The sequence below is a fragment of the Monodon monoceros genome, unplaced genomic scaffold (assembly GCF_005190385.1).
Source record: "Monodon monoceros isolate NGI ecotype Baffin Bay Population unplaced genomic scaffold, NGI_Narwhal_1 Super_Scaffold_7, whole genome shotgun sequence".
NCBI classification, from domain to species: Eukaryota; Metazoa; Chordata; class Mammalia; order Artiodactyla; family Monodontidae; genus Monodon; species Monodon monoceros.
In genome coordinates, this window is record NW_021703784.1 from 95,767,656 (window position 1) to 95,780,665 (window position 13,010).

At 51.6% G+C, this 13,010-nt stretch overlaps 2 protein-coding genes across 5 annotated transcripts; one reads left to right on the forward strand and one right to left on the reverse strand.

Moving 5' to 3' along the window:
- Nucleotides 1–490: 490 nt before the first annotated feature.
- Nucleotides 491–5,759, reverse strand: YPEL4 (yippee like 4). 3 transcript variants are annotated; one of them, XM_029208666.1, is made up of 6 exons: nucleotides 5,499–5,759; nucleotides 3,307–3,491; nucleotides 2,797–3,121; nucleotides 2,572–2,615; nucleotides 2,127–2,235; nucleotides 491–1,897 (listed from the first exon to the last, which is right to left on the reverse strand). In XM_029208666.1, the coding sequence occupies exons 3-6, from the start codon at nucleotides 2,935–2,937 to the stop codon at nucleotides 1,808–1,810; spliced, it is 384 nt and encodes a 127-aa protein (XP_029064499.1). In that variant the 5' UTR covers nucleotides 2,938–3,121; nucleotides 3,307–3,491; nucleotides 5,499–5,759; the 3' UTR covers nucleotides 491–1,807. The 3 variants fall into 3 exon arrangements, with proteins under 3 accessions (XP_029064499.1, XP_029064498.1, XP_029064497.1); XM_029208665.1 differs by lacking the exon at nucleotides 3,307–3,491 and having other exon boundaries at nucleotides 919–1,897; XM_029208664.1 differs by lacking the exons at nucleotides 491–1,897; nucleotides 3,307–3,491; nucleotides 5,499–5,759 and having other exon boundaries at nucleotides 2,016–2,235; nucleotides 2,797–2,937.
- Nucleotides 5,760–9,539: 3,780 nt separating this feature from the next.
- On the forward strand, nucleotides 9,540–12,556 carry CLP1 (cleavage and polyadenylation factor I subunit 1). 2 transcript variants are annotated; one of them, XM_029207039.1, is made up of 3 exons: nucleotides 9,540–9,646; nucleotides 10,407–11,034; nucleotides 11,447–12,556. In XM_029207039.1, exons 2-3 carry the CDS (start codon nucleotides 10,429–10,431, stop codon nucleotides 12,116–12,118), a joined length of 1,278 nt encoding a protein of 425 aa, XP_029062872.1. In that variant the 5' UTR covers nucleotides 9,540–9,646; nucleotides 10,407–10,428; the 3' UTR covers nucleotides 12,119–12,556. The 2 variants fall into 2 exon arrangements, with proteins under 2 accessions (XP_029062872.1, XP_029062871.1); XM_029207038.1 differs by lacking the exon at nucleotides 9,540–9,646 and adding an exon at nucleotides 10,157–10,332.
- The last annotated feature ends 454 nt before the right edge of the window (nucleotides 12,557–13,010 follow it).

Consider the following 13,010-nt stretch of genomic DNA (forward strand, 5'->3'; position numbering starts at 1 on the left):
TTGGCAGGCGGATTCTTAACCACTGCGCCACCAGGGAAGCCCTGCCCACCCAACTTCTCATCTTTCAAGTGCCATCATAGTCATCACTCTGCAAAGCCTTCCTTGACTCCTTAAGTCTAGGCTAAGCCCCTCCTACAAGCTCCCGAGCTTACTCCCCCATCCCCGCTCAGAGCCCTTGTCGCCTACTGGAATTGCCTGGTTCTTGTTTGTCCTCACGCTAGACCGAAAGCTCCATGAAGTCAGGCCGTGGCTGCCTTGTTCTCCACTGCATCCCCAGTGCTGAACAAGGCCTGGCAAGTAAGAGGTGTGCTTACAAATAGTTGCAGTATCAATAAATGAAGCTGTAAATAACAAGCTAGCTTACAAAAACAATGATTTTCATGATGCGTCCAATCCTCCCTGCAGATGTCGGTGACCTCACAAAAATAAGATCACATCACTGCCAAAAATTGCACTTGCGTCACATGGTTGCATTGATGCTGCAGTTTTGAGCTATTTTGTTGCACTTTGTATCAGCTGCCAAGGCAGCACCTTGGCTGATCGATTTTCCTTTTAGCTTTAAGTGTGGCCATGAGCCGACCAAAACATTCCAGAGCCAGGCTGAAAGGCAATGGGACCCAAGAAAACCCTTGTTCTGGAATAAACCTCTTCCAGGTGCCCGAACCAGGCAAAAGCAGATTCACTGTCAAGGGCTCCAAAAGACAGGAGCTGTTTTGGATACTCCAGCTGGAATACCACTCACAAAAGCCATCTCTTATAAGCAAAACCTCACCTGAATCTCTGTCCCCTGGTGTCTTGCCATTGACGAAGCAGCTGCTGCCCCCTAGTGGTGTGAAGGGACAGGCCTGGGATGGGGGTGTTATGTGACTGGTACGGTACTTGCACGAGGAAGAAAAGTCAGAGGACCGAGTGCCTCACAGTTGCTTTCCCCTTTTTATTAAAAATAGACTCAAACACTTTATGTATCATACAAAAGTTTCGTTCGCTGGTGGCAGCCACGAGGAAGCCTGGCCCCGTAGCACTGATTTCCCGCCTTCCCCCCAAGGGACTGGGTGCCAGGGAGCAGTGGCTGGGCCTCGGAGAACGCCCACAATGCCTGCTTGCTCTGGAATCTACCAGCTGGGGGTGAGGCTGTTCCAGGGCAACTCTCCCTACCCCACGCAAGGGTCAGATACTTGAAAGTGCCTCTTTAGTGCCAAGATAAACAAGTGGAGTGAAATGGAAACCCCTGTGATTCTTTTATTATTACCCAGGGCCTGGGATTTGGGATTTCCACCCCCAACGAATCCTTGCTTCTACAAACAGGGGTGGGAAACTTCACCCTTAGAGACTCCGGTACCTTCCGGTGTCTGAGGCCAAAATTTCACTCCATCTCGAGCCTTTTCCCACCTGCTATTCTGTGGCCTAGGATCTACCAGTCCCATGACTCAAAGTTGGTCCTCTGTTCATTCACAGAGGTGGAGCAAACACCGATTCCTCCCGTGGTCCTCTGCCTGAGTCTACGCCCCGCCATCCCCTCAATTTTCAGGACCTTGGGGCTAGAAGGCCCCACAGCCAGCCCTTTCCCCCAGTCTGTCTCCCTGGCTGCTGCCCACTCCTGAGCCTTCAACACCCCTGGGGTACCCCTGGGCCCCATTCCAAAGGGGCCTGGGAGTGGCGAGGTGGAGGCGGGGGAGGGGTTGGTGGGAGCCGGGTTCCCCCCAGGGGTGGGGCAGTACTCATGCTGGTATGGACGCTTGGCAGGGACAGGGGACAGGGGTGGGGAGGGTGGGGCATGCGGAGGAAGGGCACAGCCTGCCGGAGCCCCTCAGTCCCAGCCGTTGTCCTTCACCATATGTGACATTTCAATGATGTACTTCCCTTCTTTGTACTTCTGGCTCGTCTCAAAAGCTTGTTCCTGATGGAGGGGAAGCCGTGATCGCAGGACAGAGCAGTTCCCTCCCAGGCACTCCTGCTGCCACCTGTGTTACCCCTGATCCCCAACCCCGCTACCCCCCACCCAGTCCAACCCACTACTAGCTCCCTCTCCCCTCTGGATCATGCAAAGACCTAACATGTGGGCAGTGGGGCTTGGAGGGCCATGGAGACTCCACTTCAGAGGGTGGCCCTGTCCCCCCGGTACTTACATATTTCCAGCCGAGGGTGGTTTTGCAGCTCTCGCAGAAGATATCAGCTACCGAGTGGAGCCCCGTGAGCAGGAGACGCTGCTCAGCTGGCCCGCAGCCCACGTTGACCCTGTCTCAGGAAACAGGAAGGACCCAGGACCCGGTGGGGTCGCTCTGTCAGCCTAGACCCCGAACAGGCCAAAGGACCTTCCATCTGGAGAGAGCCCTCCAAATGGAAGCCCCTGCCCTCAGCAATCCACCCTTTTCTGGCTAGTGCCTGGGCCTTTTTCTTCCGGTGCTGGGATTCCCCGCAGAAGAACTGCAGACTGAGTTCCTGAACCACTTCGCAAAAGGAGAGGCAAAGGCAGCAGGTGCAAAGCCACCTTCAGATGGCTCACCCTGTTTCTCCCAGAGGAAAATTATTCACAACACAAGCACACATGCACAAGGAGAGAGGTAGACTCACACGGAGTTAAACAGGTAGGCTCGGCCGTGGCTCCCTTGGAAGGACTGTGGAGACATAGGACAGACAGTGACTACTGGGTAGACCTTGACCCCAGGGTTACCCTTGCCCTGAGTCCCCCCGGGACACGGAGGAGGGAGGCTGGACTTCGTTGCCTCACCCCTAGGTGATGTTTGGACTACCCTGGGGGGAGAGCGGAGGGGAGTGGCAGGCCCCCACTTGGCGTACCTTGGAAATAAGCTCATCGTGTTTGGCCAGGTGTGCACGGCAATGGACGCAGCTGTAGGTGCGGTGGCAGCGGGGCAGGTAGCTGCGGAAAGTCTTGGTGGGGAGGCAGGCAGGGGCCGGGCCAGGGTCGCAGCTGGGCATGACGGGCTGGAGGACGATGCCCTGACGGGCAGGAGGGGCTGGTGCCGTGCAGCTCCCACACAGACGGTCGCAGGTGAAGCAGCGGAGCAGGTTGGCTAGAGCCGTGTTTCAGGGCAGGAGAGATGTGGGGGGGCTGCCCGGCCAGGGCCCCCCCAGACGTGAACCAGATAGAAATGGAAGTCACCTGGGAAGAGGGGAAGGTGCATCAGGAGAGCCGAGACCACGTGAGGAGCCCCTCCTGCGGGGATGGAGAAGATGGGGCTCCGCTCACCTCCACCCCTACTTCCCCCCACATCGCCAGCAACCCTCCTCAGCGTCCGGTCGCACTGTGTCTCCCTGTCCCCTGGATGACAGTCTGCTCTGGCAAGCCTGGCAGCGGATCCAGGCCTCTAGCCCAGGAGGTGGTGTCTCTCCCTCCTGGGGCGGGAGCAGCCTCCACCATTTTCCACCGAGAGCAGCCCGCCGGCACCAGCGCTGCCATGGGAGCAACGTCATTTGCAAGCGTTCTTTCCTTGGTTTTCAGTTCTTTTTTGAGGATCTGCGTCCCACATGCACTGGTAGGCTCTGTGTCTCTGGAGCTCAGAGCCTTTAAAAAGTTGGGGGTGCCTGGCAGTTCTTCTTTCTCATGGCCTCCGTTTGCAATATAATTGGTCCATCACACATTTTGTGTGGGAGGGAGGGGCGTGATGAGAAAGGGAAGGAGAGCAGGCAGGCAGGTACACACACTCTGCTCCAGCCCTCTTCTGGGGCTGGAGTCCTGCGTTCTGGGAACTAGAACTTGATGGATGTCTCATCGGGTACCAAAGACCTCAGACGTGGCTGCTGCCCGGTCTTGCACCTTGGTCCACTCATTCTGGCCCAGAAGCAACACTGGACTTGTCTTCTCAGCCTCTGAGGCCCTCGGTCTCTCTTTCTTGCCCTCTGTAATTGCTGCCCCAGCCCTCGGTTAAGGACTTGGGCACCCAGCCTAGGAGAGAAACTCTCTTTCCTTCGGGCGCATCTGACAGCTGGAACCAATGGGCAACGGGGACTGTGTCGGGGAGGCCAGCGCTCCTGAGCTGTGTCTGTAGGGTGGAGCAGCGTCTAAGATGGGCAGCAAAAGTGGAGGCTCTTATTTTCAAAACCCGTGCTTTGGGGCCCAAGGCAGAGGGTGTTTCTCTTCACCTTCTCCCAAGGGCAGGACAAACAGCAGTGACTCTGTGGGTGACATGAGATAAAATAATTGCTGGGTTCTGATTAAGAATTTTGAGGAAGATGCCCAGACTCCAGACCCAGAATGGCTGAGGGTGCTGGATAACGAGGGAGGTGTCCCCTGTTGGTTCTGATAAGCAAGTGAGCGGCTGTCTTCTCCCTCCTTCATGGGGCCTTCAAGCCCGTGGTGGACGGTTCAGCCCAAGTCTGGTTCTGAGATGCCAGCTGGGTGCTTTGGCAATGCTAGGCCACTAGGCAGTGGGACTGAGCAAGCCAGGGCGACGGGCTCTCATCCTGTCCTCTGTGGTGGCCGCCAGCACCCCTGCTGTTCCAGTGCTTCCTGGGGCCGCCAGGCACTCTCTCCACAAAGGCCCCCTGGCAGAGACCATCTTCAGATTCAGGTCTTCTCCCCCTGCTGGGGCCCAGGAAGACACCGTGGACTGTGTTGAGGGTGACACTGGGCTCTGGCTCTGGGAAACGGGCCTTCCTCACCAGCAGAATGCTCTTCAGCCTCCACTTCACAGGTCTGCCTTCAACTTTGCCTGCAGGCTCCCCTCTGACGCGCTCCAACGAACACACCTTCGAGGGGCCTGGGGAGGGGGCCGGGTCCTAGCTCTCAGACTCCTTCCCCAGCCTCCAGCACGCCTCCCTCCCTCTCTCTCCCCTGCTTCCCCATCCAGCCCAGGAGAGGCTGCACAGAAGGCCGGAGTCACTCACGGGAGGGGAGGAGGGGTCACTTCTCTCCCCATCTCAGATTACCGAGAGAAGCGAGTAGAGCAAATGACTGGGAAAAAAACAAAGGCAAGCGGAGTGCGGTGGAGAGGATGCTCCCCCAAGTGAGATGGGGCTGGACCGTGGGAGGTGGGGGAGAGGGAGGGCTGGGGGAGGGGGATGCCGAGCAACCAGCGCTGACGGCAGAGACGCCGAGGCGGAGGCTCCAGGAAACAGGTGCGAATCCCGTGCCTCTTAGGGGAACAAAAAGGGAGGGGGACACCTGCTCACAAAGGATTTTCTCATCTGCTCTGAGGCTTCGGCCCCCTCCGGGCTGGCATTCCTTAGTAGGGTAGGGTCCGAATAATTAGCAGCGCAGCCGGCTCCCAGGGCGGGCTTTGGGGGTCTGCACCAGCAGCAAAACAATAAACAGTGATGCCTGATGCTGCAGCCAGAGTTACCGGGAAATAAGTGCGGGAACCGTCAGAGCTTGGAGAGGGATGAAGGAGCTGAGAGAGGCGCGGAGGCAGCGGGGAGGGGGAAGGGAGGACAAAGGGTGGATGAATAATGCTTTTGCAAAGGGGAGAAAGCAACACGCAGCAGAAGGAGGAAATTTGCAAAGGGAAAAAGATTCATTTGGAGAAGGGCTGCCCCCTCACCTTGAGGTCTGCTCCAGAGATCTCCGTCTATCTCTCTCTCTCTCTCTCTCTCTCTCTCTCTCAATCTCTCTGCTCACTCTTCTCTCTTCTCCTTCCGCTCCTTCAATGGGGAAGGGGATGGGGGCGGGGGGAGGGTAGTTAGGGGCTCAAGACTGGGGCTGCAAAGCTGGCCAGCTGCTAAGGGGCCAGAGGTTGTCTCCCGTCTGTACCTCGGGCTGTGGGTGAATGTAGCTGTATGTTGTGGAACTGCATCATAACACTGTGAGTCATCCATCCCCCACCCCCCTCACCTCCCACGTCAGAGCAGGGCTGGGAGACACAGGAGGAGGGTTGGGAGGAAGGGAGCGCGCAGGCATTGAGGGATGGGGCTGGGGGAGTGATGCAGAGGGATGGGAGCAGAGGGGCGGGGCGGGAGGGGCGGGTGCAAGAGGAGAGGCTGGCTGCTCAGGAGGAAGGCGGTGTGGCCAAGGAGACTGCAAGAACCTGGGGGAAGGACAGGGCTGGGCAAGGATGGCGTACAGTACGGGTGGCAGGACTGGAGGAAAGGTGGTGGCTAGGCGGGTGACAGTGAGAGACGGGTGCAGAGTCAGGAGCGTGCGCGCACATTCAAGATGATACATCTCCCATTTCAGCTCTGGTACCAGCCTTGACGCAGGGAAAAGAAAGACACAGTAATTGTCACATATGGCATAGAGTGCCCCCAAGCTTGTACCGGGCACTTCCAAGCCTCAAAGCCTCCAGCTGAATACCCCCGAAGGAGTCATAGACCAAATATGACATCTCACATGAAGGAACCTCTTATCATCTACCTCCAAATGACTTGTGCTACACCCACGTTACATAAGATTCTCTACTGGGCTATAAACTTTCTGAGACAGGTCCTCTGGGAAACTCCTCTCTGCATCCCAGGACTGCGATGCCTAGCGCAGAACTCTGCATACAGAAGATGCTCACAAAACAGCCGTTGAGTTGCATCTTCAGATGTTGTCCAAGTGTCTGGCTTTGGTCTCAGAGAGACCTGAGCTAGAATCCTGGCTCTGCCAATACACTTACCAGACACCACTGGGTGAGTTACTGATAAACTTCGTGCCCCTGTTTTGCTCTTCTGCTAAATGAAGCTAATAATGTTTACCCCATGGAGACGTGAAGTAAAGCGAGACAACGTGTAAACACCTAAAAAATGCCTGGCACGTGATAGGCACTTAGTAAACCATAGTTACTGTCATTTCAAAACAGTGTTCTCAACTTAATACCCCTAAATTTACTATAGTAAATATAGTAATAGTAAATAGCAGATTTACTACTAAATTCTGATAGCTCAAGAGACACATGCCAGATTTATGTCTGATGAAGAATTTAACGTCTTTCTTGCTTTTTTTTTTTTTTTTTTCTTCTTTTTTTTTCTTGCTATTTTTGTATCGGTTTCCAGTTATATTTCAGTTGACCCAGAATATTTCTCATGGAGTGTTGCCCTGTGCAAGCTGCTAAAGTAGGTGGACACAGAATATAACCCTCTAAGATAAAAACTCCCATTTCTAACCAAGGCTAACATTCAGAAAACAAAGTACTTTTCACAAGCAAGGAGGGGGAAGAGTTAAGGTAGGGAAATAAGGTTAATGGGAGGCAGTGCTAGCTGGGTCTGAAAAAGTGAAAGGAATTCTGAATATTTAATCAGGGAAGATTCTGGGGTTTAAGGTAAATTCTGAAAACACAGTGTGGGTATCTTGAGTCATGTTACCAGAGGTTTGGAATTGAGAGGTAGAACTGAGTAAAGAAAGAGGGAAATATTCTTGCCTGGGCAACAGATGAGAAGGGAAATGTAAGTGGAGGAGGCATTTGTTGAGGAAAACAGTGGGAAGTGGGAAAAGGAAGGTGAGTAGTTTTTTAGGGCAAGGTTTGAAAGTGTGGAAGCAAAAAAGGATGCCACTTAATTTAAATGAACTCAGGAAGAAAATTATCAAGGATTTAGCTGGAGAGGAGGATGAACAAGACATGTGAGGACAGTATTATTTGGGGGTGGGGTGGAGATGACAGGAGTGCTTGGTGAAAGATTGAAAGTGAGGAAGGAGAGTGTAGGGAAGCACAGATGCTTTCAATGTTCTGCCCTGACTCTGTGTTTAAGAAGCAAAATGGAGAGCAGTCCAAAGGAGGGGGAGGGGTTTCTTCTCCCTAAAGTCAGCTTGAGATGGCTATACAATACCCAAATTAAGACGACCTTCAGATAACTGGGAGAAATTGCCTCAAGGGAGAGGCAAAGAAACAAATCTGGGAGATAGACTGCCTGGAAACAGGAGAGGATGGGCTCACTAAGGGAGAGAATTTTGCAAACAGAAGACTAGAATTGAATTTTTGAAGAATGGTGAAAGATTAGGGGATACCTGGTAGTTCCCTGGAGAACTTATAGAGGCGTGGTGAATGAAGTAAATAATTAAAGCAAATCACCAAAGAAAAAGTACTGTGAGAAGTGAGAAGTGAGGGACTTCCCTGGTGGTCCAGTGGGTAGGGCCCTGTGCTCCCAGTGCAGGGGGCCCTGGTTTGGTCCATGGTCGGGGAACTAGATCCTGCACGCATGCCCCAGCTAAGAGCCCGCATGTCGCAACGAAGATCCCGCGTGCTGTAACTGAGACCCGGTGCTGCCAAAATAATTAAAAGAAGTGAGACGCGAGGAAGGCACTCTTAGGAAGGGAATGGTAAAATGGGGCCAGCCGGAAAAAGGCAACCCAGAAAATCTTACCAGGCTTTTCTACTCAGATTAACCCTGTGAGCTGGACTGAAAAAAGTACTCATCTCTAAAGCAGGGATGACAATTACAGTGTGTACTTCACAGGCTTCTTGTGAGGATTAAATGGATTTATACCTGTAATGCCCATAGAACACTGTGTGGCATCTGGCACTATGCATTTGCTATAACGGCACTCAAACTCCAAAATCTTGGGTTTGAGTACTAGCTTGGGCAAATCGCTTCACCTGCCTTAGTCTCCTACCTCACCTGAAATTGAAGATGATAACGCTGACTTTACTGGCGGCTGTGAAAGAGGATACCTGAAAGGGCTTTGAAAAATGTAAACTACAAATAGATGGCATCGTTATAGCTTCCCCTCCCCAGCTTACAATAACTTAAGAGCTGACATCTGATGCTTTCTATGTTACAGGCATTGTACTTTACATACATTATCTGCATACAGTCTTCAAAACGACTTGAAGAGGTTGGGTACTGTTATCGCTAGTTCACAGTCCAAAAACTGGGTCTCAGAGAGTTTAAGTCTGTGATTTGCCCAAAGAATACAAGATTCCAAAGTCCAAACGCATCAGAAGCTTCAAGACGTGGCCTAACCTGTTGCTTGTGGGGTTAAATGACTGACCTTGTATAACTGTCAGGGATTTAGGGCGGGAAACAGAGTCCCCAACAGAACTCCCCGCTCAATAGGAGAGAGGTTGTTGGGTAATGATTGACTTGCAGAGCAACTGGAAGAAATTCTTGGACTTCTATTCGTTTATTTAAAAAAAAATTTTTAAATGCTCTCTGGGGGCAAACATTGTGTCGGGTTGGGGATGACAGTCCCAACCCAGGTTACTCTCTGATAAGCTGTTTTCCTCCACTTTCCCTACCCCTTGGTTTCCTCGTATCCAAATGCGGTTCTGCTAATTTCCCCATTTCCAGGCGATCGTGGGACCTAGACTAGCGAGTCCCCTTCCCATCCCGCCGCCCTACCCCTTGCCGGATGGCAGGTGAGCAGGAGTACTGTGGCGAGAGGCCCTGACCGCCGCGTCTCAAGCGACCGTTGGCCCCCTCTGCTGGTCCCCGCCCCGCGCGGGGGCGTAACCGCCACTCCTCCTACTCCGCCCGCCCCCGGGCTTCGCGAACAATGACGGCCGCCGCCCGCCCACCTTTGACGTCACGATCAAAAACAATCCATTAACTACAAGTCCCAGAAAGCCGAGCGGCTGCGCGAGCTCGATCGCTCGCGGCTGTTCTGGCACAACTACATATCGCAGGGGGCATTGCGCGGCCGCGGCTTCTCCACTACGCAAGTGCGGAAACGCCTGAGTTTCCGGCGTGGGTCTAGGCGAGCGAGGAAAGCTGTTAGGCTTAGGTCCTAGTTAGTGAGGGCTTTTTGTTTTACAAGTTTGGGCTCTTGGCTGTACAGGTAAGATAATAAGCTCAGGAACGCAACCGTCGCTTCCTTGGAGCCTGGGCAGATTTCGGTGCCTGGGGAGGCTGGGACAGATGCTGGACCTAGAGCTGCGATCCGGGATCGGAGATGATTCTTCGCTGTTCCTCGGCGTTTTCTAGTTTATGTAGTGATTTTTTCCCCCACTCCAGCAATCGCTGTTAATCCCCAGAGCAACACTTTGTGTGAGGAAGTGTAAGTTCCTCCAGTTGACAACTGAGGAAAAGGTACAGAGAAGTTAAGTGATTTATTTGTCTAAAGACACTACCAGTGGTTGCTGAGCTGTTTTCTTATTGCTGTTTTGAGTGCGAAGCCGGTATTCTCTGCTTTGCATCCGGATTGCTGGTTCCCTTTCTTGTTGACTGAGAGGGTTAGGGATTGAGCATCTGTTGCCTTTTTAAGTCTGGAGTATCCCAGTAGGGCGATGAAGGTGATGTAATCAAGTCTTTCAATCTGTAGATACCGTTTTCTTACTCCGAGTCATGTATTCACTGGGTGTTTTTCTAGAGGTGCCTTTGGGTTGTCAAGCTGTATTCTAGGTACTAGAGTTACAGCAGCAAACAAAAATACCCCCCCTTACGTCCTAGTGAGGATAGACAGACAATAAACAAATATATAGTGAGACAGATGGTGATCGGAGGTAAGAAGAAGTATGAAGCAAGGTAAGGAGAAACGTCCACCGGAGGATTTTGAAGTGAGTCCTGACTTCTGTTTTGATCTGATATTTGTGTTTTAGGCACAGCAGCCACACAAGAAAGATGGGAGAGGAGGCCAATGATGACAAGAAGCCAACCACTAAATTTGAACTAGAGCGAGAAACAGAACTTCGCTTTGAGGTGGAGGCATCTCAGTCAGTTCAGTTGGAGCTGCTCGCTGGCATGGCAGAAATCTTTGGCACAGAGCTGACCCGAAACAAGAAATTCACCTTTGATGCTGGTGCCAAGGTGGCTGTTTTCACTTGGCATGGCTGTTCTCTACAGCTCAGTGGCCGCACCGAGGTGGCTTATGTCTCCAAGGACACCCCTATGTTGCTTTATCTCAACACTCATACAGCCTTGGAGCAGATGCGGAGGCAGGCGGAGAAGGAAGAAGAGCGAGGGCCCCGGGTGATGGTAGTGGGCCCCACTGATGTGGGCAAGTCCACAGTGTGCCGTCTGCTGCTCAACTACGCAGTGCGTCTGGGCCGCCGGCCCACTTACGTGGAGTTGGATGTGGGCCAGGGCTCTGTGTCCATCCCTGGTACCATGGGGGCCCTCTACATTGAGCGGCCAGCAGATGTTGAAGAGGGATTCTCTATCCAGGCCCCTCTGGTGTATCATTTTGGCTCCACCACTCCTGGCACCAACATCAAGCTTTATAATAAGGTCAGAGCCAGGGCCTAGGTGGGGTGGAGGGAAGGGCTGCTGTCAGGGTTGGAAGCTGTGCAGAAGTTTGCCAGTTAAAATTCTTTGCTCCCTCTCAGCTGGTATTATTGCCACATGATTTTGGAAAAGACGGTTTCAAAAATAAGTCAACCTCAGACTGGTACACGTTTCTATGGACCTGTCCTTAAGTGATTTATTATATTTCTACCTAGGACATGAAACACAAGAGACAGAAGAAGCAACATAAAATAAAAATTAAATCCACGTTATGGGGTCACAACCACAGCCATTAAGAATGTCCATTTTTTTATATCTAATTCCACTTATTCTAAAGAAGGCTAAAAGAGCTGTGGGTTGGTTTGTTTCTGTGGTTTTTTTTTTTTTTCCCTCACCTCGATCCTTTCTTCTGCAGATTACATCTCGTTTAGCAGATGTGTTCAACCAAAGGTGTGAAGTGAACCGAAGGGCCTCTGTGAGTGGCTGTGTCATTAACACCTGTGGCTGGGTCAAGGGCTCTGGTTACCAAGCACTGGTGCATGCAGCCTCCGCCTTCGAGGTGGACGTAGTTGTGGTTCTGGATCAAGAACGACTGTACAATGAACTGAAACGGGACCTACCTCACTTTGTACGCACCGTGCTGCTCCCTAAATCCGGGGGCGTGGTTGAGCGCTCCAAGGACTTCCGGCGGGAATGTAGGGATGAGCGTATCCGTGAGTATTTCTATGGATTCCGGGGCTGTTTCTATCCCCACGCCTTCAATGTCAAATTTTCAGATGTGAAAATCTACAAAGTTGGGGCACCCACCATCCCAGACTCCTGTCTGCCTTTGGGCATGTCTCAGGAGGACAATCAGCTCAAGCTAGTGCCCGTCAGCCCTGGCCGAGACATGGTGCACCACCTCCTGAGTGTCAGCTCTGCTGAGGGCACAGAGGAGAACCTTTCAGAGACCAGTGTGGCCGGCTTCATCGTGGTGACCAGTGTGGACCTAGAGCATCAGGTGTTTACTGTTCTCTCTCCAGCCCCCCGCCCACTGCCTAAGAACTTCCTTCTCATCATGGATATCCGGTTCATGGATCTTAAGTAGAGACGAGCAGGAAGCCTTGCTGCCTGGGGCATAGAGATCTTCTGGCCATCACCTAAGGCAGATGGGCTGAGGTATGAGAATCTCCCGAGGCCAGGCTGACTGGTAAATGGTGGACTACTCGAAAGTTTATATTCTACCTCTTAAAACAGGTGGTGGTAACCTAACTCTTCAGATCTTGAACCAGAAGGAAAACCATGAGAATATAATTGGTTTCTTAGGTCACCTGCATTGCCACTTTGAATGATCTGAGTTCCAGAGAAGTCCCATTTTTTTCACTGTGCTACTTTGTGGACTAATTTACTACTGCTCTATATTCTGTATACAGTACTTGTTAGCTTGTTTGTCCAGGATGAGAGAGTGAATTCAAAGGACTCCTTCCAATAAAGTTCATACTTGGGGAAAAAAAAAAAGATTTTAATAAACATTTTTGCCATATCACAGAAATTGGTGTAATTTTTAAAATTTTTGTTTTTCCCCTAAGCATTATAGAAACATTATTGGAATGATTTATTGCTGAATGCCTAGAGGAGAAGAAAGCCAAGAACACCTGTGAGCTAAGCAGGTGAATTTTTATGATGAGTCCCCTTTCTTTGGCACTTAGGTAAATAGATGCTAAATCTGTTGTTTAATTGGAACCAGACCATAAGTCAAAATGTAAATTGAGCTTTCAGGTGGTAAGCTGGGAGAGCCCATTCTCTTTGATCTCTTGTAAATAATTGTCATTCCTGGTTTGGACTTGCATTATTGAATAAGTATCATGATGCCTTTCATCCATTCATTCTTTTTTTTTAAAATAAATTTATTTATTATATTTTGTTTATTTTTGGCCGTGTTGGGTCTTCGTTGCTGCACACGGGCTTTCTCTAGTTGTGGCGAGCGGGGGCTACTCTTC